Genomic DNA, 23,561 nt, shown 5'->3' with positions numbered 1-23,561 from the left:
ACAACAATTTTTTTTACACTACCGCATCACTTCAGTCAGGCCGTGAACATGGCGCATGTAACTGTGCCGAAATATGAAGAGCTAAAACAATTCAATCGTAGTAAGAAACCCGTATCTTACGAACATTACATTTGTAAAAATCACGACAGTTTAAAGTATATATTGCCAATAGGTGTCATTAAAAAGTATTTTAATGTTTGTATTTATTTTGTGAAACTGTTTGATTCATTTTATAACAAAAGATGGAGTTTATTATAATTTCGTAAAATGTTGTATTACAAGGACACGAGGTGGCGTACTACACTTGACAATTGATATAGTACCTTTCAGAAAAAAAACCGGTAACTTTTTTTTTACTATGTCTCTTCTATATATTATTTAAATGTTGATTGTAGGTCCATTTTTTGCATGCCCATTGTTTGATACACCTGCAGCAATCAATGTTTGATTTATAGTTATTGTTTACTGTTCATTTGCTAACAATAAAGTTTTTAACGACATTGTATCGTTGAGGAAACATTTTTATTATCATAATACATTGTTATTGATTTCATTATATCGTTGACATTTACAAGATATCATCATCATCGTTGCCATAGGCTTCTAAGTCAATAAGTCTCGGCGCACAATTTAAAACCTTAAGATTTATACTTGGACGGCAACGCAACTGTAGTTCCTCCATAGGTATTCATCACCTCGATGTTCCCGTTGCTCGTTAACTCCCTTTTATTTAAAAAAAAAAACTTAATTTTTACTACCAGCCGCCTGTTTCTAAATTAATTAATACTCCCAATAAGTATGGATATAAATTAAACCCTAATGTTTTGAATCTCTAGGAAATTTCTCCTAATAAAAGTGTTTTTTTTTTAAGATAGAAAGTAACTATTTAATTCATTTCATTCGAAAACAGAAGTTTTAAGACAAAAATAAAGGGAAAACATATTTAATTTAAGTATCATCGGGAACGACGTTTCGCAACATTGCACCGCTGCCGCGCTGCCCATGCCGTGCGGTCCCTGACCGAGTGCGATGTTCCATCAATCTTGTGCAACACTGTATCGGCTTTCTATTTAAAGCCCGAGAGGAAACGAGCTTTGCCAAACTATCCCCGCAAACTATCTCCTTGCTACGAGCTTTTAAACCGAAAAATATTCGATAAAAAGAAGTAGGAAGTGGCAACTTAATTAGTGTTAAAGCGTGAATTATTTTACACAATAATTCTAAACATACTTGTCTTTAACGTATTTTAATTGATTTATTCATGTTCTTATCATATTTATAGTTAGCTATATAGCATGTACTCTATTACGGAAAGGGGAGGATAAAAAAATAATTAACTGTTTCATAAACAAATAGTACCTAACTACATAAACAAATGGTTATTAAGATTTAACAAAGACAATACATATTGTAATTCAATAACGTGTACATTTAATCAATGGCCGATTTCCCAGCTACGTTTAACCATTCGTTAGTGTATTTGGCTCGATAGCTTCATAATACGTTTCCCAACTACGTAACTTGAGTTTTACTTCGTTGATACTAAGATCTATGTAATATGTAATCATTAGGTAATGATAAAATAAATGGAAACTTCAGAAACCCAGCATTAATCAACTATCGGTAGAATTCCACTCATAGTTTTAGTTGACATGTAAAAGAACTTTATGGAGAAGTATACTCCAACGAATACGTCCGGAAGGCCTCGAACAATCCTCATGTACGGACATGAGAATTATTATACAAAGTCTACAAGCCTTGGTAATAATGAAAACAACCCTGCCCTCTCAATCTACTCAATCAAGTGGATTGAAATGTTAGACGGTTAAGAGGGTATACGTCCCGTAACGAATGTATTGTTCCCTTAGTGCTAAAATAAAAAGTACGGGCAAGCTCCTCTGAACCGCGGGATGAACGAGCAATGCAGTTCTAATAGCGATGCCTTTTTCTCGCTGCGATCCGGACGTGAGCGCTTTAACAAGAAAAATTCGAGCGAAGCGAAACGAATCACATATATTTTGTGTTCGTTTTTAATTTACGTACTCTCGCGACAATGTGTTTCAATTTGCATTGTTGGAATATAACAACGTTCAGTTGGTTATCGGTTTTTCTGTTATTAATTGAACTTTTGGGTAAACGAAATAAAAATGTAGTGAAAATATAGAAAATAGTTTTATAACGAACAGCATTTCATACATTGACATGTTTATTTGTAAAGAAAACAATTTTCTATTTCTACTTCTTTTTTCAAAATAATTGAACTAGATGAGTCTAATTTCGGCACAAAGTAATGACGTAAACCCTGTCGAACTTCCATTTCCAGAAAACTATAATTTAGCCTATTAAAATAACGTTTACACTTTACAATATTCTCTCAATTAAAAAAAAACTATAAAAGTATACAAAGATCGACATTGTTTAAAACGAAAATAATAATAAAATAATAGCAGCAAGCTATAGAAATATACATTTTGTTGTAAAGCTTAAATCCGATTGTCGGACGATGCGGCCGCGGATCCAATCAAGGTTTTTATTAACTCTCATTATTATTGATTGGCCGCGCCTGCATGTTTGAGACGAGCGACGTATAGTTCTGATATTTTTATCACTAGCTGTTACATTGCAACTACTTTATTTAAAGTAAATAGTTTTCTTCAAGTCGAATCCTATTACAGTTTTATTTTCCAACTAGGTTTCGCCCGCGACTCCGTCCGCAAGGAAAAAAAAATAACATAAAACAAAGCCTTTGTTACTCACTGACAACGTAGCTTCTTAACGACGTAATGTGGTGTTATATACCAATTTTTATATCGTCATAATTTTACCACTATTAATTTACGCTACCCATGGGACACGTTCCCTGAACACAATTCGTTGTATAAATTCTAGTGTTCTATTTCCATGTTAACTTAATTCCGAATAGTAATGAATGTACTGAATGTTAATACGTTCAGTGATTGGAAACAATAGTGGCGAAATGTGCGTTCATTCACTCATGGAAACAAATCTCATCGGAGTAGATAACCGAGTTAGAGCGTGCAGTGTCACAAACAAATTTCAAACGCCCTCTGTTAACGTGACAACGGCCATCAGCGTTCATAATCATTTTCATATCCGAACTAGTGTTAGTTTATTAAATTGTTAATATCTTACTAACATTATAAATGAGGAAGTATAGATATGTGAATGTTTGTCAGAGTTTGTAAAATAAACTGCTGAACGGATTTAGATGAAATTCGGCATAGCTATAGAAAGAAGTCTGGAAGAACATATATTCGATCCACTTTTTTTTTTAATTCCACTCGGACGTAGTCACGGGAGTTAGCTAGTTACAAAATAGATGTTTATTGGCATGTGTTTTTTATTTAATTATGTCTACACTAGCTTTCGCCCGCGACTCCGTCCGCGTGGAACTGAAAAAAAACAAACGTAAATAGCCTATGTGTTCTTCCAGATTATCCTCTACATCTATGTCAAATTTAATCGCAATCCGTCCAGTCGTTTAGACTACAAACTCTAACAAATATCCATCCATCCATTTAAATTTTCACCTTTATAATATTAGTAAGATTAATTAAATGTATTTTCTGTTTTTTTTTTAATTGCAAAAACCAGCGCTTGACCACTATCCCACCTAGACCAAGGTGTTAGATTGAAATATTTATGTACCGGATAGGTTACTGCAAACTAAGCTACTTTACCGTTGAAAAAGTATACACTAAAAACGCTTTATGTCTTCCATTAATAAATAACAATACAAAATGTATTTAGTAATACAATTAAGGAAATATATCAAGGGACGCTGACTACATAACGAATGTGGGATAATTATTTCTTCGCAGCTATCATTTATCATTGAAGTTAATCACCTCTAGCAATCCAGTCCATTCAACTAATTAGTCGTCCCCAAAAAAAAATGGAGGATAATTGGGAAGAGCGATTGCTTGGATTTACTTCCTCAAAAGACTTCTCTCTGATAAATTAACCACCATTGTGAATTTGATACGGCTTTTTAAACACTCTCCTTTGTTTTTTTTTCGTTCCAACGACAGTACAGATGACTTCTTTAATGTTTGAGGTACGATTTAAGAAAATACATTTTTACGATCCAATCTTTTTCATAACTTAATAATGTTAACGCTTTATACGTCAAAGATATTACTAGATATTACTAGATGAAGAGAAAGATACTAATATTATAAATGCGAAAGTTTAGATGGATGCATGATTGTTAGAGTTTATAGCCTAAACGGCTGAATGAATTGCAATGAGATTTGGTATATTTGTAGGGGATAGTCTGGAAAAACACATAAGTTACTCACTTTTGTCGTTTTTTAATTCCACGCGAATGGAGTCGCGGATAAAAGCTAGTCATAGACACATCTTTAGTTTTAACTGAATATAATTGTATTGTAAAAACTGACGTGTGTCGGCAACATTTTTAGTATCAGCGTTACTACATATATATACAGTTCTCAGTTACGTACACTTAAAATTTTAACATTGTAGTTAAAACTAAAGGTGGGTAAGGCCTTATAGAAGTTCATAGCATCAATGTTTGGTCATGACTATTGTATTAAGCATATGTATAACGGAATTGGATATTATATGTGTCGTCTCCAACTCTTGTTCAAATACAATCCAAGTTTGCACTTCAAACATCGACTAATTATTCAATTGTGGCCCTCTGAGACGATCAGCTCGGATGTAACAATACCTCGTTACCGCTCCATTAAACATTAATTCCTATGGGTGTCTATAATACGATGTGTTTATCAAATATGTTTGTATTCGATTACTAAGATTATTGGTACAGTAAACTTTAAGATGTTATAAATGTTTACATAGATATAATTAAAATAATAATCTAAAATTTAATAAAACTACAATTATATAACACTAGCTTTCGCTCGCGACTCCGTCCGCGCGGAACTAAAAAAAAAATGCAAATAGCCTTTGTGCTCTTCCAGACTATCCTCTACATTTATATAGAATTTCATATCCCATTTCTGACAACAATTGGTGTCAGGTATTGGGTATGGCCACACAGCGATTATTGAACGATTTGAAAGTGGTGAAGCTGCGAAATGAATTAGAGGAAAGGGACTTGGACGCAAGCGGTAAAAAAGACGAACTAAGACGGAAACTCAGGACCGGCTTAAAGAAGGAAGGTAAAGTCAGAACTGGAATTAATAAATATAGTTAAGAAGTTATCAAATCGTTTCAATTCGCAACAATTGGTGTCGTCGTTAAAGCTACAAACTAACAAACATCCATCCATCCATACAAACTTTCGCATTTATCATATTAGTACGATTAGTATGATTTCAATGTAAGAAAAATATTGAAACAAGCATAAGTTTTACATAACTTAGAAAAGTATATTAATGGAGGTACTGATATGGCGGTCCATATGTTAAGTAAGCGAAACTTAAGTGAGGGACTAACCAAATAAGTCTCCCTGGAGCTCACTATTTTTCTTAAGACTGCAGTCTTTGGACTTAAGAGAAAATGAAAATTAATGGTGGCCGTGAGTATTTTTTCGTGTCGGTTTGAGTAGAGACCATTACTTCCGTTTTTGGCACGGCACCTTCATTTATTATGTAAGTCACTATGTTGATACGTCAGCCCAAATAGTGTAGATAGAAAAAAATCTTTGACTAAAAAGTAACGGACTAAGCACTAACGCGCCTTTATTCTGTATTTATAATAAAATCTGTTACTTTTCACGAAGTATGAAGTAAGACGGTAACGACACATGTACAGATCATGCTTATTTTAAGTATTTACTAATGCATATTGACTCAAAAATTTACTCACAAAGCGTGGAAGTGGAAGCAAGTGTCGAATGTATTATTCGATTTTTCGACAAATGAGAATGTGCCACCTTGTCAGGTCCTGTCATTAAAAGTCAATGTAAATATAGTCAACACCGTTTTTGCAGATAAAATACACGAAGTATACATGAATCGCTTATTGCTTCCTTCCTTGCAGACCAATTATTCAAATTTTCTTTATAGAGAAAGTGATCGAAAGAAAAGATTCCTTCGCTCCGCCGTGTTTCAATCGAATTTTTATACGAAATTCTTTTAATAATAACCAAGTTTACGCTCCGTTTTGTACAGATCAATATTAGGATACTTTAAATATAGGAATCGATAAAAATAACAGTGACGGTCGAAAATATATAAGAAAGAAAATATATAATAACTAAAGTTTTAGATACATACATATTTCTAACAAAGTTGGTAAAAGAGTTAACAACAGTGCGTTATTATTTTTTTATGCTCAGTTTTATCTGAACAGTCGGATTCACGATGTATGAGTAACAAATAAACTGAGAGGAAAGCAGTTTTTTATCATGAACAAAAATGTATTTATCGACTCGTTAATTATGTTCGCTCGACAGATTTGCGAGAGCCGTTCCATCTATCCAATTACTTTGAATAAAGAAAAATCACCAGAACTTAACAAAATGATGACCATTTCGCAATGTTTATACTTGACAAAGTTGCTATCATACATTCTATTAAAAAAAGGCGATTGCTCTAAAGTAAAAAAAAAATATGGAATTCCAAGAGACCTTTTCAAACAACGTTATTTAACTCAACAATCCATTACGATTATTCCCAACCGTCACCCTGTTCTGTTCCCACGTGAGAATAAAAAGTTTCATCCGTCCCATTTTTTAGTCCCACTGTCACCAATAAGGTGACAGATAAAACCGATATGAAATAAAATAAGTTCCAACCGTCCAATCGCCGCAAAAGGTGGGACGGATGAAACTTTTTATTCTCTGCTGTCTCCACGTGGGGACAGAGCGGCGTGACGGTTGGGAATAATCTATTACGAGAATATCTGGATTTGCAATAACTGTGATAAATTTGCATAAAGACCTAATTTCACTGGGACACTGGAATTACTCCTACGTATGTTGCTTTAATCGTAGTTTACGTTTCCTATCTTGACTAGCTCCTGTCCTTCCACATTCAGACTACGATGAAACACAAACTGTGTCACAAGGAATCCAAATTTGGAACGTTGTTTGTATATCGAACTGCCTTGTGCTGGACTAATGGAGTTTTAGATATACACCTGGTCTCACCGGGAGTACTATTTCATTTAGCCACGTAATATCCTTTGTCGCTTGCCTCACTAATTGCTTATTCATATTCATCGTTTTCCGTTGCTTGCAGCGTTTTTAATTACGGCACATTGATGGCTTTTTATAAAATTCTACGTTCAATAAATTTATAGTCGTGAAAGGGGATTTTTTTTTTATATTATAAGGTGGCAAACGAGCAAGCAGCCACTTGAAACCGCCGAAATGGCGTAGCGACCGCTGCCCATAGACATCCGCAATTGCAGATGCGTTGCCTACCCTTAATCAACGGTGGAAGTAGACGCAAATAAAGAGGATATTTCCTCTTCCTATGCGTCTCCTTCACCGTCAAATCCACTTTTCCTTCCCATCCGTCCCTCTTAAGAAAAGGGTGGAAAGGAAAGGGACCAAAATTAGGCCTCCGGCATCACACGCATCAGACGAAACACGGAATTGCTCCCACTTCACGTTTGTGTTTTCTGTGTGGTCGTGGTATATCACCGGGCGAGCCGGCCCATTCATGCGAAGATGTTAAAGCGGGCTCTACCACTGTTATTATACTATTTTCTTTACATGCAATAAAACTCACTTTTTTTTTAATTCTACGCGTAAGTCTCGGGCAAAATCTAGTTTAAAATAAAAGCCACTTAGCGCTATTGTATACAAATGTCTTATTATACATACATACATAAAACATATATTCACGATAAACACTTCTTGTTAAATAATATATTCCGATGTCTTTGAATCTGCATACGAGAATTGATAGAGCGTACATTGCTATTTCCTGTACAATTTAACATAATAACGACCTTGCGGTGATAAAGTTAGAGTTCAAATTGGGCTTGAAGCAGCACGTAGCGCGTGGTACGGTTATTATGTAAATCAGGTGGTTCGGAAGTGTCGCAACGTTACCTAGTTGCGATTACTTCGAAGACGAGTTACGTTAAATGAAATATATGCATTAACATTACTAATAATGTTATAAGCACACTGTTATAATAGGTTAAATAACAACGTTAAAATCTTTTTTTTTTTTGGGAAAATACATCACAATTTCATTACATTATTTTGTTTCTTCGCACCAAAGCCTTACACCACATAGTCTCCCAATTAAAACCTCGGTCCTTTTCGAAGCTGGCGTAAGTGTTGCAGTCAAAAATGTAGCACCATTTTAAAATACAATCAAGTATTGGGTGTATATTTACTAGAGCATATAAGTATTACAAAAAGAATAACAAAACAATCTAACATTGTGGTTTGTAAGTTAATCAAGTTCTTTGATAAATAATACATTACAGTAATATTAGTACTGGCAAATCCCTTTATAAGTAGCTCAAAAGGAATTAGTTAAGGCGAGGTCTATTTTACCATAATGATAGATTATATTCCGCATTCGCTTTGAACTCCACGGGCGGCCCCGCCCGCAAAAAATGCTAGACTGATAGTGAAAACGAAAGGAGCCGATAGGCAAATACCCGCCCCGAATCATGACCTAATATCGGGCAATTTATCACCGACAGACCTTTGTGCCCACGCCATCAATCTTAAGGTTCCTCCTCACTCAACACTCCAACTAATTATTGCCGATCGCGCCTTGACAGTTTGCTTGAGGATTTCAACACTTTTTTCTACCCCGACCCTTCTTGCGGCGGCCTAATAATATGAGAACGTCGAACTTGTTTATTATCCTATATAACAACGGACTCTGAATTATCTATCTATACTAATCATATATCTATGCTAATATTTTAAATATTTGAATTTTTGTATATATTTAAATAAAAAAAAACATCTGGGCCGATTTTAAATTCCGTCACCATTAAAAATTCATGTGGACGAAGTCGCGTGCAATAGCTACATCTTATATTTTGGGCATCATTTATCGTTAACTGCTTATGGTTTTTTTAAAACTTAGATGAATATATTTTTCTTTATTTATATTGTACTCATATTAACTTTTGTTCTTCGCAACGTCGGACATACTTGAAATGAAGTGGTCAGTGGCTCCCATAACTTTTCTCGTAAGCGCCTTCTTAAAACCGCCAGTTCTCTTGTTCTTTTATTTTTTCCAACGAACAGCTAAATACTCAGACGTGGTAAGAGGCTTTTTGTTTATTTTCGCAAAAACCCTTTCTTTGTACGCTGAATGTTCAATGATGTGCTTAATATTTTATTCATATCACATTAGCTATCGATTTTATCTGAATTTTGCATTGAAGAAGAGAGTTTTCGCGAAATAGACGAAAATACTGATCAAATACGATTCTACAAAGTATAAAACGCAAATAATATGCTGAGATATAAAGATGGGTAGAAGACATATATAAATATACTAGCTGTTGCTTGCGACTTCGTCCGCGTGAAATTAAAATATAGCCTATGTTACTCACAGATAAATTACCTTTCTAACAATGCAATAATTTTTAAAATCGGCCAATTAGTTCTTTTAGTAATTTCAATACATACAAAAATACGAAAATACAAATCTTTCCTCTTTATACTATTAGTATAGATAATAAATTTCTACTTATTTTACAAGAAATATTTTCACGTGATTATAAAGTTATGTTTAAGTACAAGCGGCACAGAATGCTTTGACGTGATTAAAATGATATAGAAAAGGCGCCATATTTTAATATGCTTTAATTAAAATAATTACTTAACGACACGTTGCGTTATGCAAATAAAATCACCGTAATGAGTGAGTCCTTAATATGATAAAATAGCATTGTAGCTTGTATATATGAGTGAATAAGTTTCACAGCCATAAGAGCCGCGCTAATGTTATTAAGTATAATATTTTTCAGTGGGGTCTCGGCTACCGGCGCGTGCACGAATGCCTCTGAAGATGGGGCCATTTAGTTTATTACATTTACATCAAACGCCCGTTAAACCGGCCGGCTGAACAAAATGTTGCATGACATTTCGCATGTACCTAAATTACACACTTCATCATGTTTAATGCCACATTCTCTTAATGATTTAAACACCGTATTTCAGCTAACAGGTGATTTATGTCAAATTGTTCACGTTTTAGAAATCGGTTTTAATATTGCATCATATATTAACAAGTGTATAGAATGGATAAAGTTAAGAATGTGTACATTAGAGTAAGTTTGAAATTAGCACCAGTGGTGAAGAAATTGAGAAGCAAAAGGTTAGTGTGGTATGGACATGTTATGCGATGAAATTATGGGGACATAAACCAGAAAGTGTTAAGATTGAATGTGGATGGCTACAAAGGAAGAGGAAGACCGAAGAAAGTATGGATGGATTGTGTGAAAGAGGATATGCTTAAGAAAGGAGTGGTTTCAGATATGACGGATGATAGAGATGTATGGAAGAGCAGCACATACTGTGCCGACCCTCCATAAGGGATAAGGGCAAGTGGATGATGATATTAACAAGTGTATATTCATTAAATAGCTATTGTACGCGATTTTTCTGCGCGGAATTAATCGTAGGTGCCTCATTTGATCTTTTAGACTACGTTCTACATCTATGGCAAATTTCATCAAGATGTGTTTTGGAGATGCATAGAAACAAAAATATAAAATGAGAAAAATGTGCAAAACAATATTCACGTATAGTTACAATTTTTCCAAGTGAGATAAACAAAGTATTTAGACCAAACAACTGATGAATTTTAAAAAACAAAATGTTTCAAGTTCCAGTTAAACTCTTCAAATTGTATTCAAATACTATTTTGAGTTTGAACATAAACACAAGTCGAACGTAAACACGGCTGTTTGAGTGCTCTCTAATGCAAAGTCAATTCCAAAGAAATAGAATTGTTCAAACACAGTATAAAAATGCATTTGAGCATGTATCAATAGACGTAGAAAATATTTTTTACATTGCGTTTTTGTTAATTTATTTTAAATTGTAGGTTATAGATTTATTTTTACAATAATAATAGACAATTATCTTTTAATTAGATTTAGTATAAAATAAATCCAACAAAGCTACAAGCTTAACTACATGTTCACAAAGGATCAAAGAAATAATAGCTAGGGAACAACCGTTGCCTTCGAACATGGTGTCAGAGTCAGCACTTACTAAAGCAAATAAAAATTGAAAAATCTGCAGACCTCAAATCCCCGGAGGGCGCGCGCTCGCACGTTCCATACGACACACATGCCGCGTAAACAATGGACATTATTTCAATATAATATATAAATATTAAAGTAATATAATAAATATCGAAATAAAAAACATATCTGAGACTTTGCTTTTTTATTATGTCAGGCGTTTTATCTTTCGTATAATGACTCGCTCACGTACATATTTTACAAATATTGCGAATCTTTGAATAAAGTAATGTTATCACTAATAGATATTTTCACCTTGACAAATATAATTCTTGTATAATTAATATTTTAGTATCCACAAATTGATAAAACTCGCATGAGGTTATCAAGTATTTCGTAATCACAGTAACATTTCACCGTTGTCAATAACAAAGGTAGAACCAGTTATACTCGACGCACGATCACTGGCTAAATAAAGTATAAGGTCAGCGACCTCTTCACTTTTCGCCATTTTACGAAGTGGAAAACTCTGTTCGCGAACTTTGAATAATTCTTCCTTTTCGTCTTTACTTATACCACAAGCTTCCACAAAGTTAGTCTTCGTACCGCCAGGATTGACAGAGTTCACACGAACACCATCTTTTCCCAGTTCTAAAGCGAGACATCTTGTGAATTGATCGAGGGCTGCCTTCGACATGCAGTACGGCAAGAAATCCACGTCTTTAATTGGTTTAAATGCTGCTATACTAGAGACATTGACGATATTTCCTTTAGATTGCACAAGATATGGCGTAGCAAGGCTAGTCAATAAATATGCAGGACGTACGTTTGTATTTATGGCGCGGTCAAATGGTTCAATTCCTTCTCGTATACTTCCACAAATTCCAACACCTGCGTTGTTAACTAAAACATCTATACGTCCAAATTTTTCTATAGTCGTTGAAATTACTCTCTTTACATCTTCGTCATTGGTTAACTCAGCTTTGACGATTAACGGTTGTATCCCTTTAACCTCTTCACATTTGCTTGCATTGGTATTTAAGGCTTCTTCATTTCTTCCAACGAGAACAACTTTTGCGGAATGTTTCGCGAACGCGATAGCTGTTTCTGCTCCAATGCCGGCGCTCGCACCGGTTATAATAACAACTTTGTTGTCGAAGTCCATCGCTCTTGAAGTCTCAATGTGAACTGGCATAAAACAGGTCCGCTATACCGAGTTCAATGTCATGTTTATGCTAAAGAACATTATCGTGCAAACCACGTTTAAATCCACATAGCATATCATAACATTATAATATCTTGTAAATAAAAAGTATTGATTTGATTAATTAATTTTATTCACAGTACAAAAGATTCTTAATTCAAAATTTATGCAAATGTTTTTTTTAGCATTTAATAAAGCAATGTTATATAAAATTTTTGTGAGAATATTGGTGTTGATTATTGTTTGTGTATTATACGACACGGAGTCTCGTCTATTTCAATATTCTCGGCGATGTTGTACAATTCTCATTTGATTACATAGTACATTGTAGTTTCTTTCGCACTCTCATATATTCGCTGCGTACAAAATAAAGACTAATGGTCGGGAGAACAAGAACTATATTACGAAAGCTTATGGACTTACGTATTGACCTGTTTATGGAGACTGTTATTTTCTTTTTCTTCGCACACATATGTTCCCGTTCATGAACTTCTATTTAGATCGACGTGTAGGATTATTCTTTAATTTAGAAGTCAGGGTATTACGTATACCTTTGTGGTAGTGGCTATATTACTTGAATTTTATTACTTTCTATAAATTACAACCTTTTTAATAGATATTTTTTTACATATATTCGAATAATTAAGTCATGTACTCACATTTTATTATCAGTTACAAAACAGTAACAGTTCTATTCAGTTTACTTGACTTCCTTACACCATGTCTTGTATTGCAATTATGACACACGTCACCCCATTTGTAAAGGCATATCATCAAGTTTCACTTCAGTTGTCTAATCCCTTGAGTCAGACAGGGTCTGAGGCCGTCTATACAAGCACACAATACGATTTGTACACTGTACTTGCCTGTCTACTGTAAGTACTGGATATACCGAAATCAAATATTGTTTTACAAATATTGCGTCCCAAAAGTGAAACAACATAAAAGAAATAAAATCAAAAATTAGTTTGGGTACGAATTCAAAATCTCGCTTTAAACTATTTTTATATCAAGTTTGTATAGAAACATCGTGTGAAATTGCTTTGATATTTTTATAGTTCATGACAATCTTCATTATCCTTTTTAATGCTTCTGGAATCTCTTTTTCTTCAAGAAAATATCGTAACGAGTTAATAGTTTTCTTTTAAAGATAAATTATCTCGTTTTCTAGACTATTTTTTTCTTTCAGTTGAGTAACTGTATAACTCTTACACAACGGGTGTCCAAAAGTTAAGTATCTGCGCGGTAGGTGGTACCAACGATGTTTTAACGCACCATGAATTTAAAGATGTTTTGTCATCAATCATAGAGAATCACGCTTATATTACGTTTTATTATGAAAATAAAAGTTTCCGATTTCAGAAACCAGGAGACGGTATTATTTCTTAAATGCTGATGAATTCTGTATTTTTTCTGCACGACCTTGTCAAAACGTGACCCTATTAGTTAAATTGCTACGATTCTCCTTACGCAGGATATTTCCTACGTTGTTACATAGATTGGATTCAGTATGTTTGAATAAGCGCCTTAAAAAAAAGAATTTTATTTTGTTATTGAATTTATTAGGAAATATGTAGAATCTGGTTTGATTCTTCGCAGTATTTCATTCTAATGTGTCGAATGAGCCATTTTTTGTAGAAAAAGATTCTAGAGCCTTAGAATCTATAGACGAAGAATCCGAGTTCAGTAAAAACTCAGCACTCATTTTTTTTTATAACAAGGTGGCAAACGAGTAAACGGCCACCGGAATCCGCCAAAATGGCGAAGCGACCGCTGCCATGCGTTGCCTACCCTTATCAGAAGAAAAGGGTGGTAAAGAGAAAGGGACTTAAATTAGGGCCTCCGGCACCACACTCGTCAGACGAAACACGGCATTGGTTCCATTTCACGCCTGTCTTCTGTGTGGTCGTGGTATTACACCAGGCGTGCAGGCCCTGCAGTGCTAAGATGTTAAAGCGGGCACTACCACTGTTAAATATAATAATCAGTAAATTAAAGAATCAAGAGTTCACTCTATTGTTAATCATAGATTGAGCAATATGGTACCATCGCGCATCGGTCGACGGATAACATGTGGCATTTCTTTTAGAGATGGTATCTTATTATTTTATTAAAATAATATTTATCCAGGGTTTTTAAGCTAAAACATTGGGATAGAATAAACCAAATAATGGTCTTATTGCCGGTTGTATCTCCGGGGAAAATATCAAGATATGTTCGTTTCCGTCAGCACCGTATGTTAGCGGTTTGCGGGAAATTTTGTTGGAAATCTCTCGACGCTTACTCAACATCGAATAAACTTTTATTTCAATGTGAAGTGTGTTATCATGTAAACCATCCGATCTACTTACTTGATAAAAGAACTTCGCCGCATCTTTCCGTCCAAAGATGGAGCTTTCTAAGAGCTTTTTAACAAAACCAATTGGTATAAAAGTCAACAAAAACTGTATCGGCTTTAGATTTGTGGATATTTCTAAGAGTTCTTGAATAAAATTTATTGTAAAAACTAAGGTCTGTTAAATCCTCTTTGTTTTGAAGAAACAACTATGTAATGATTATTAAAAAAACATTCTATGGGACAAAATTCAAGACATTAAAAATAATTTCTGTTTGATGATATATTTGCTTATAGGCAATTTGTATGCCATTAGCCATATAGTCGAAGAGACGAATATCATTGTGTTCTTCGAAATACCGCAATACGTTTAATGCTTTTATCTTTATATTGTTAAAGCCTTAATAAATTAAATTGTTTTATCTGAGCTTGAAATTGCCATTTTTTCTTGATATAAGAAAAGCAAGGGCAGCAAACTCTGACACGCCATCCATCAGACCCTCAAGGCCTATGACAAGAAGGCTTACTGCTCTCATGAATATTTATCGCTCTGTTTATTCCCCAAACCGAGTTTCTTCTGGAAAAAAAAATATTGTGACTGTTTTACAAGATTCTCTTCTACTTATGTATGCTCGACGCGTATTCCAATATCAAAAATTAATTTCATAAAATGGTTCTATCCTTTCAAATAACATAGACATAGCCTCTTACGTAGTGATGTGCATAAATTATGGTCGATGTGTTAATTCAATTAATATGCATTTAAATTTAAAAGTAAAAAAAGACAGACATATTAACGCCTCCTTTTTGTCGGTTGTCAATAATAGCAAACTATCAAAATTGGGCGATTATCCACAAAATTCTAAGATCAATTATACAATGTTATGATGCGGGAAGAGTCGCATGTAACAAGAAGGACGTTAGATATGAATGTGGAGGTACACCGTTAGAGGTAGACCTAGAAAAGATGGATGGATTGCGTGAAAGGTGACATGATCAAAAAGGCAGTGATGACTGAGATGACGTTTGATAGAGTTATTTCGAGGACGAAGACCCGGTACGCCGACCCTACGGGAGTAGGATAAGGTAAGGGAGATGATGATGATGACCTCTTTCAAAACGCACGTTGTCAGCTTTCGTTTTTAGAATCCAAGGTCTACAAGCCGAAAGTAAAGCACGGCCATGTTACTGTCAAAATTAAAACTTCTCGAAGTACTCGGAGAACTCGTAAAAGAATGAGCGGGCTACCCCAATATCTACTTTGTTTCGACAGACTTCTTTTGATCAATCATGACAAATTGTATTTTGTTCGAGGAGTAACCGTCACATTGTTTGACAGTTGTTTACTGGAAGTTACGCTCTGTGGCGTAAATAATGAAGTTTGTGTACGTCAATATTAACACTAGCTGTTGCTTGCATCTTCGTTCACACGGAAGTGAATATTGCAATAAATATAGCACATGTTATTTAGTAACATTGCAGCTATTTATTGGTTAAAGAAACAAAATACAAATCTTTCTTCTTTACAATATTCGCATTATTATATAGCGCTAAAATGCTTTCTTTTGCATGCTAATAATTATTTTTAGTCTGGAAAAGAAAGCTATTTGATCACAAATGCAATACATTCGTTCCATACAATGTATCATTTGTAACATTGAGCAGGTGCGTTTATCAGACGTAGTCCGTTCAACAAACATAACGGTTGCCATTATTATAGTTGTGCAAAGTTTGCTCTCCGGAGTGTCGGCGCATCCTGACATATTACCGATGTGGGACACGAAAGAAAGCAGTTATTCATTGATTCTGCGACACATCTGGCGACAAAATGCCCCCGGCTTTCCATTCTGATGACCTGACTTGACATTTTTATTGCTTTCCATATTTTCTTAGCGGCCTCCGAGGCATTCGCCGTTTATGGAGGCCGACGTGAATTATTGTGCAAGTTGAAAAAGGACAGGACATAATAACATCACGATATCGTCGGTACAATTCGAGGAATGTCTGAAGTTATTCCATTATAGACAGCGCTTTGCTGAACTCGCTGCAAGTTCAAAATCTTTGGAGTAAATTTATTATTAGATTTATCTCTACGAACTCCAAGAGAAATTAATTTAAAAATCATTATACATAATCAAGCGATTGTGAAATTCGTCAAATTGTAAAATGTCGGATTGAACATGTTTTAAATTCAATAAATAAAAATAAAAAAGCCTTTTATTTCCAGCAACTTAGTGATTCCAATTTATATTAAAATTTTTCTTTTAGTGTACTACTTAATTAACATTTAAATATATTGAAATTTAAAAAAAAAAACAATTAATTACGTTAATTGATTTATTAACAGCGAGTTGTAGCTTTGAATTCAGACTTATTTGACTAATCGGTTGTTTGATTACTTTTCGTTCAAAATACGGAAATGTGAGACTTCCTATTGTCGGTACTAGGTCTCACAATAGTTTGAGGTGCGTTGTGTTGCGAACAATAAGTTCGGAGCAGTTTTCATGTCGGAAGTGGCATTACACTGAAAATTAGCCCTCGCGATAACGCGCCAACACAAATTAGCACGCGCACGCGAGCCCCGACATCGCTTAGAGAAAACGTTATGACTTTATGAACCAATTCCAAAGTTAATTGTTTCTAGCCACCCTATATTTGTACTATAGTCATTATAATAAATTACCAACATCGTTTCTTACTTTTGTATTTTTAATATTAAACTAAACCCCAAATAAATAATGGTTTAGGACTTTTGTTAGTTAGAAATAAAATTAAATGTGCTTGGCTTGAATTTTTAAATACTAGGTTTATGTAGAGGGGCCAAAAAGCTAATAATAGGCTGATAGAAGTTTTAAACCTCGTCAAAGTTGATAAAAGAAATGTTTTTTTAGAAATCAGAAAGAAAATGAATTGTATTAGGCTTATTTTATCACAACAATCTTAACGTAAATAGCTATATAACATTAACTTAATGTGAAGAAATATATCTACAAAAGTGAAATAATCAAAGAGGAAAACGACGTTCGGAAAAACGTTACGAATTCTCCCCAAAATGTAAATTTCCTCGACATGTATTGTATAGGGCTGTTATTCAACGCCCTCTTCTGGAGCTGAGCTATAAATTAACAATTGGGAGGACAAATCCATTGATCGTTTCGAACTACTCTCACAATTGCAATGAGACTGCACGCAGCAGTGTATAGTCGAAGTTATAATAAATTACGTTCTATTGTTATGCGGGACTGGGTAAAGTGTACAAGGAATCGTTGGAACGTGATTCGGTACTTTATTGCATCTTTACCTATTATAATCTTATATTTATGTTACGTTTAAAGTACTCTATTGGTTATTTCCAGAAATTGCCAAGGACTAAGTTTAATAGCGATCTTTATAAGACAGTAAAAATTCTCTGGAAATGTTTGCTATTAAAATGTTGTAGGTGCAATGAATTTTTAGTATATTATCACTACTAAAAACATATTTTCACATAGTTTCTGAAGCGATTTCCCTAGAGTATGTGCTTATATCAGAAGGTTATAACTAACATTCATATCGCCTGTTAGAAAGTTTCAGTCATAAATCTTAATGCAATCTTGAGATTATGATCTTCTTAAGATATGAAATATATTTGATCTACAATGATCTATTTTAAACTTACTTTTTACAAATAATTAAAATGTGAATATTTAGATGGATTGGATTGTTACTACATGTCTACAGAACAACTTAACGAATATTGTTGAAAAGCAAAGAAGTAGAATACACAGTTATATACTAAATATTTTTTTTTTAATTTTGCGCAGACGGAGTCGCGGGCGACAGTTAATTTATATTATACTAATAATTTTAGGAGTTAATACGATACGATTTTAAGTTAATTTCCATTATCCATGATGATATAACCGTAGGTAATAATTAGATAATGAGCGTATTAAATTCATAGACAAAGCACTTGTTCTGTTTAGTAGGTTATTGGAATATATTATTCAAGTATGAGTACGAAACAATAATTAGTATCAGAGTAAATTTAACGAGAAATCATGTATTACTAATAATGTTACAATCTTATTATTTTATAGTAATAACGCATTTAATTAGAAATAAACGAAAGCATATTATTTCCATAAAAAAGAAACAGAAAAGAAAAATATATCTTAAACTGAAATAAAACATTTTCATGACCAATGTTAAGTTATTCATTCCGTTTTGTAATCTTATAAGAGTCCTTCTCAAACCGAAGGGAATAATTATTCGTCCAAACCATTATTGCATTTAATATGAATGTTGACTTAAAGCCTTATTTGCGGATCACAACGGTAGAGCCACTGAAACGTCGGCATTTGTATAAGAATCCCCAGAGAAATCCGAGGCCAATAGCTCCAAGCTTTGCTCGCCCGTTTATCTGAAAGCAATCAAACAAATGCCACGATAATGACGTTAGAAGTAACGTCGCTTTTCTTACTTTTGCTGATGTTAATATTGTATTACGCGGCCCAATGGACCTTTTGTTCGACGAAATAATGAGCGTCATAAGGCCGGGTCAGCTCTGATATTACATAATTGTTTGCTGGCTCCTAAATATATTATAACATCAGGTGTTAATTTCTATTTTAACATAAATTATACATAAATCTATACTATTATAATAACGCGTAAACACACACTTCTTTATTGCCTAAGAAGTCAGCAATTACAGCATGTTTTTGAATAATTCTTTTTTTAATAAAACGCCCTACACTTACGTCAGGCTTTAGGCTATATATTTTCACGCCATTGAACTTAGGGGGGTAAATATTTTGGATAAAAACCCTAATGTGGGAAAGAGACCATAAGTTGCTGCCAACATCAAGAAAGCAAGATTTGTCATGTCATGTCAATTTGACATTTGCAATTGATAATTTGACAAATGTGAACAATAAAATGCAATTTTTATAATTGTATGCGGATGAAGTCGCACGGGAACAGCTAGTTAATAAATATTATTAAAGGTATGAATACGAAAGTTTAGATGGATGCATGGATGGGTTTGGATTAAATTTATCCTAGATCAAGAGCATAGTCTGGAAGAACACATAGGCTACTTACTGTTGTTGTTTTTTTTTAATTCCACGCGGACGGAGTCGCGAGCGAAAGTTAGTGATACATATATTATAGTTTATTTTGCCTAGCTAAAAAATTTCGATCCTCTCCAGAGTCAAACTCAATTCGAATAAAGCTGTCAACTAAAGCACAGTTTTCTTTTGTTTTTTGTTAACGTTCAATATGCACACAAAATTGAATAAGAAATTTAAAAGTGACACAAGAGTTCTTTATTTAAGCAACACCTATTTATTATTTACATAAAATATTGCAGTGAAGAAAATAAAACTAAAGTACGTAAGGCTTCGTATCTTTCCCTTGTCTAGCTGTATGAAGCGTCAGACCGCTGTCGGTTCTTCTATATTTCATTTTTTCAATGTTTTATCACTCCATGGAAAGAACGGACAATTGAGTAAACTCTTGTAGAATATGTGTAGGGAAATTGATTCAAAGGGGTGCATCGTAAAATTCCTAGAGTAGCAAGGAGTGTTAATTTTAAAATAACCGTAGAATTATATCCCTTTCATGTTCTTTGACAAAATAGATACTACAGCATGTTATAATGACAGTGGAAATGGTTTTTATTATAATAAACAATCCTTGTCTTTTTCAGAATGCTGTCTTGTTTGTATTGTTATCTACTCATTAAAAGTAACTTCTTTCTATTCTACATTACGATTACGAGCAATCAAGATAGACTAATATTTTAAATGCGAAAGTTTAGATGGATGTTTATTAGAGTTTGTAGCCTAAACGGCTGAACGGTTCTGGATGAAATTTGGCATAGATGTAGATGATAGTCTGGAAGAGAACATAGGCTACCTGCTTTTGCTTGTTTTTAATTCTATGCGGACGGATTTGCAGCAAGAGCTAGTTTAATATAATAATTTGTTAAAACAGAATATTATTAGTATTTGCGCGAAATAACATCAATTACGTAATCAACCGCAAAGTAGTCCAGTGTTGATAACCAAGCACTATTGAATTTACTAAATTAGGATTAATTTCAGATCATGAACACCAATGGATTGGAATTGCGCGGTCTTGTTACATACAATTAAATGGTCGCAATATAAATACATGGAAATTAAGCTAATGTTACTAAACCTATTGACTAGATGCATATTTTTTCTAGTCAGACAAAACGTTTTAAGTCTAACTAAAAGCGATAGATAAATTAATTAATTAATTATGAAACCTATGATATAATATCCAGTTATTTTAACTAACAGTCATTGAACGAAATCCATTTCAGAGTTTTATCGAAAACCAACTTAAGTTAACTACATAATGATTTTGTTTTCTTAATGTTTTACAATTTATTGTTAATAATAACGTTTCGTGTCAGATATCGTTTTTAAAGAAACCACTTGTTAAATAAACCTTGTTAGGGGCGTAAGTATTGGCGCAGACTGTAGGTACGTAGGTAATATCATGAGATTTTTCCCCGGTTTTCTACACGGTTACCTCTGATGCGAGCCACTCAATGATACACGTGAATAGAGTGTCCGGCGCTGGGTCTTTTCAACGTTTATCGTACGCCACGGCCGAGGGAGCCGACACAATCGCCCCAAGGATTGAATACGTTGCCAGGTAAATGCCTAGATTTTGTAAATACACGCGTCGTCGCTCCCGTATAAAATGCTTCCACTTTAAAATTTAAATGAAGACAAATGTCTACGTCCGCCGACGTGTGTCCACGGGATCTTCACAAAGGATTATAATGAACTCTTTGAATAAAAGAACCGCTACGACTACAAAAGCTCGGGCTATAAAATGAAAAGATTTGTTGAATAGTTTTTTCTGTCGTGCACATACTTCTAGAGATAACAAGCGAGTCACTTTAATTCATGGTATAATTATTTTTATTCTAACAGTTGAAATTGTTTTTATATTTGGTGAATGTTGGTTTTTTTTTTATAACATAAGGTGGCAAACGAGCAAACGGCCACCTGAAATCGCCAAAATGACGAAGCGACCGCTGCCCATAGACATCCGCAATTGCAGATGCGTTGCCTACCCATATACGACGGAGGAGGAGACGCACATAAAGAGGATATTTCCCGTTCCTATGCATCTCCTTCACCATCAAATCTACTTCCTCTTCCCAACCTCTCCTTAAAAGAAAAGGGTGGTAAAGAGAAAGGGATTTAAATTAGGCCTCCGGCACCACACTCATCAGACGAAACACAGAATTGCTTCCATTTCGAGCCTGTCTTCTGTGTGGTCGTGGTATTACACCGGGCGTGCCGGCCCATTCGTGCTAAGATGTTAAAGCGGGCACTACACTGTGTTTTAAGTTGTTCTAACATGTGTATTAAAAATGTATACTTTAGAAACTCCTGTGTATGAACGAGGAGGAACATAGTGATGTGTTGTTTGGATCAGATCCTTTAAGTATATAACCAAATATATACTAATAAGCCTCTGGTATCTATCTATACTTCTATACTGAATGTAATAAAGCGTAAACACACTAACTGCTTTGTTATGCAAGATGTCTGCAATCACATTATATTTTTGAATATATTTTTATTGAAAACTCAAATACTTACGTCACGCTATAGGCTATACATTTTCACGCTATATAATTTAGGGGGTGAAAAAATTACAAAAACGGCAAGGTCCGTTATGTCGTTTGAGCATTTGAATTTTAACATTAATAATAGTTTTACGGAATGTAATCAATAAAGACTTTATAATCCGAAAAGGACAGCTGGTCATAAATAACATCAGGAACTACTCAGAAAAAAAAAAGGAAACGGATTACATGGATAAATTGACAGCATATAAAGTGCACAGTCGGTAGCCGGCTAGGACGCGACATTCGCAGCCCATCGATATGCTAATACCGTCACTGCGGCGTTGGTAACGCGATCTACCTGCGACTACCGACTGCCAATTTGCAAGCAAAATGCATCGCAACATGATCTACGCTCACAACTGCGACGAAATTCTTTTCGACATAACATTACTCGTTAAACACTATAGATCAAATAACACGTTTTCTTTATTTTTTTAAGTTTAATGGCTTTGTTTTCGCCAGTTGTTCATAACTTTTGCGTTTTCGTTTATTGACTAGTTTTACCTTTTCATCGATTTATTTTAATTTAGTGTGATTTACCGGTTTATTGATTACTAGTTGTTGCTCGCGACCTCGTCTGCGTGAAATAAAAAAAATACATGGACGATGTTACTCAGAGATAAATTACCTGTATCGGTGAAAGAATCTTTTAAATTGAACCAGGAGCTTTTAAATTTTTTATTTATAATAATACATACAAAAATACAATTTTTTAATTATTATAATGTTAGTATAGATTATAACCTCTAAATACTTAAGTGACTTTACGAACATACTTATACTCGTGATATATATATATATATATATATATATTGAGATCATTTTCAAATATTAACATTGTATAAAATGAATTAAAAGAAAAGTAATAAAATGTAGTACGCGATAATTTTTTTCGTGACCTACTTAGAGAAATCGGTTAAGAACATTTCATACTAAGTTCTTTTCATAGATTGAAGTAATAATGAAAAGTTTTCAACTTTAATTTTTATAGTAAAAGGAAGAACCTTCAACAATTTCACAAGAAGTATAAGTCTTCTCTACCTGGAAATAATAATATGAATATTAATGTTAAAAGAAAAAGTTAAGTTCTACTTTCAAACTAATTTATATAACAAATGGTTACAACACGCACCGCACCTAATAAATACTAGCATAGAAACGGGAAAATTTCCAGAATCATTCAAAGAATCGGTTATTGTTCCAATTCATAAATCAGGTGACAA

At 34.0% G+C, this 23,561-nt stretch overlaps 1 protein-coding gene and 1 long non-coding RNA gene across 2 annotated transcripts in view; both read right to left on the bottom strand.

Annotated features, from left to right (window-relative positions):
• The window catches only part of LOC106104417, a 130,662-nt gene that overhangs the window by 93,160 nt on the left and 13,941 nt on the right, over nt 1-23,561 (bottom strand). The gene's annotated exons all lie outside the window — the stretch shown is intronic.
• Nucleotides 11,327-12,342, bottom strand: LOC106104416 (uncharacterized oxidoreductase TM_0325-like). Its single transcript, XM_013284465.1, has one exon. The coding sequence runs from the start codon at nt 12,329-12,331 to the stop codon at nt 11,537-11,539; it is 795 nt and encodes a 264-aa protein (XP_013139919.1). The 5' UTR covers nt 12,332-12,342; the 3' UTR covers nt 11,327-11,536.

This window comes from Papilio polytes, unplaced genomic scaffold (assembly GCF_000836215.1).
Source record: "Papilio polytes unplaced genomic scaffold, Ppol_1.0 DF823688.1, whole genome shotgun sequence".
NCBI lineage: Eukaryota > Metazoa > Arthropoda > Insecta > Lepidoptera > Papilionidae > Papilio > Papilio polytes.
This window is presented reverse-complemented; position numbering and strand designations above follow the sequence as displayed.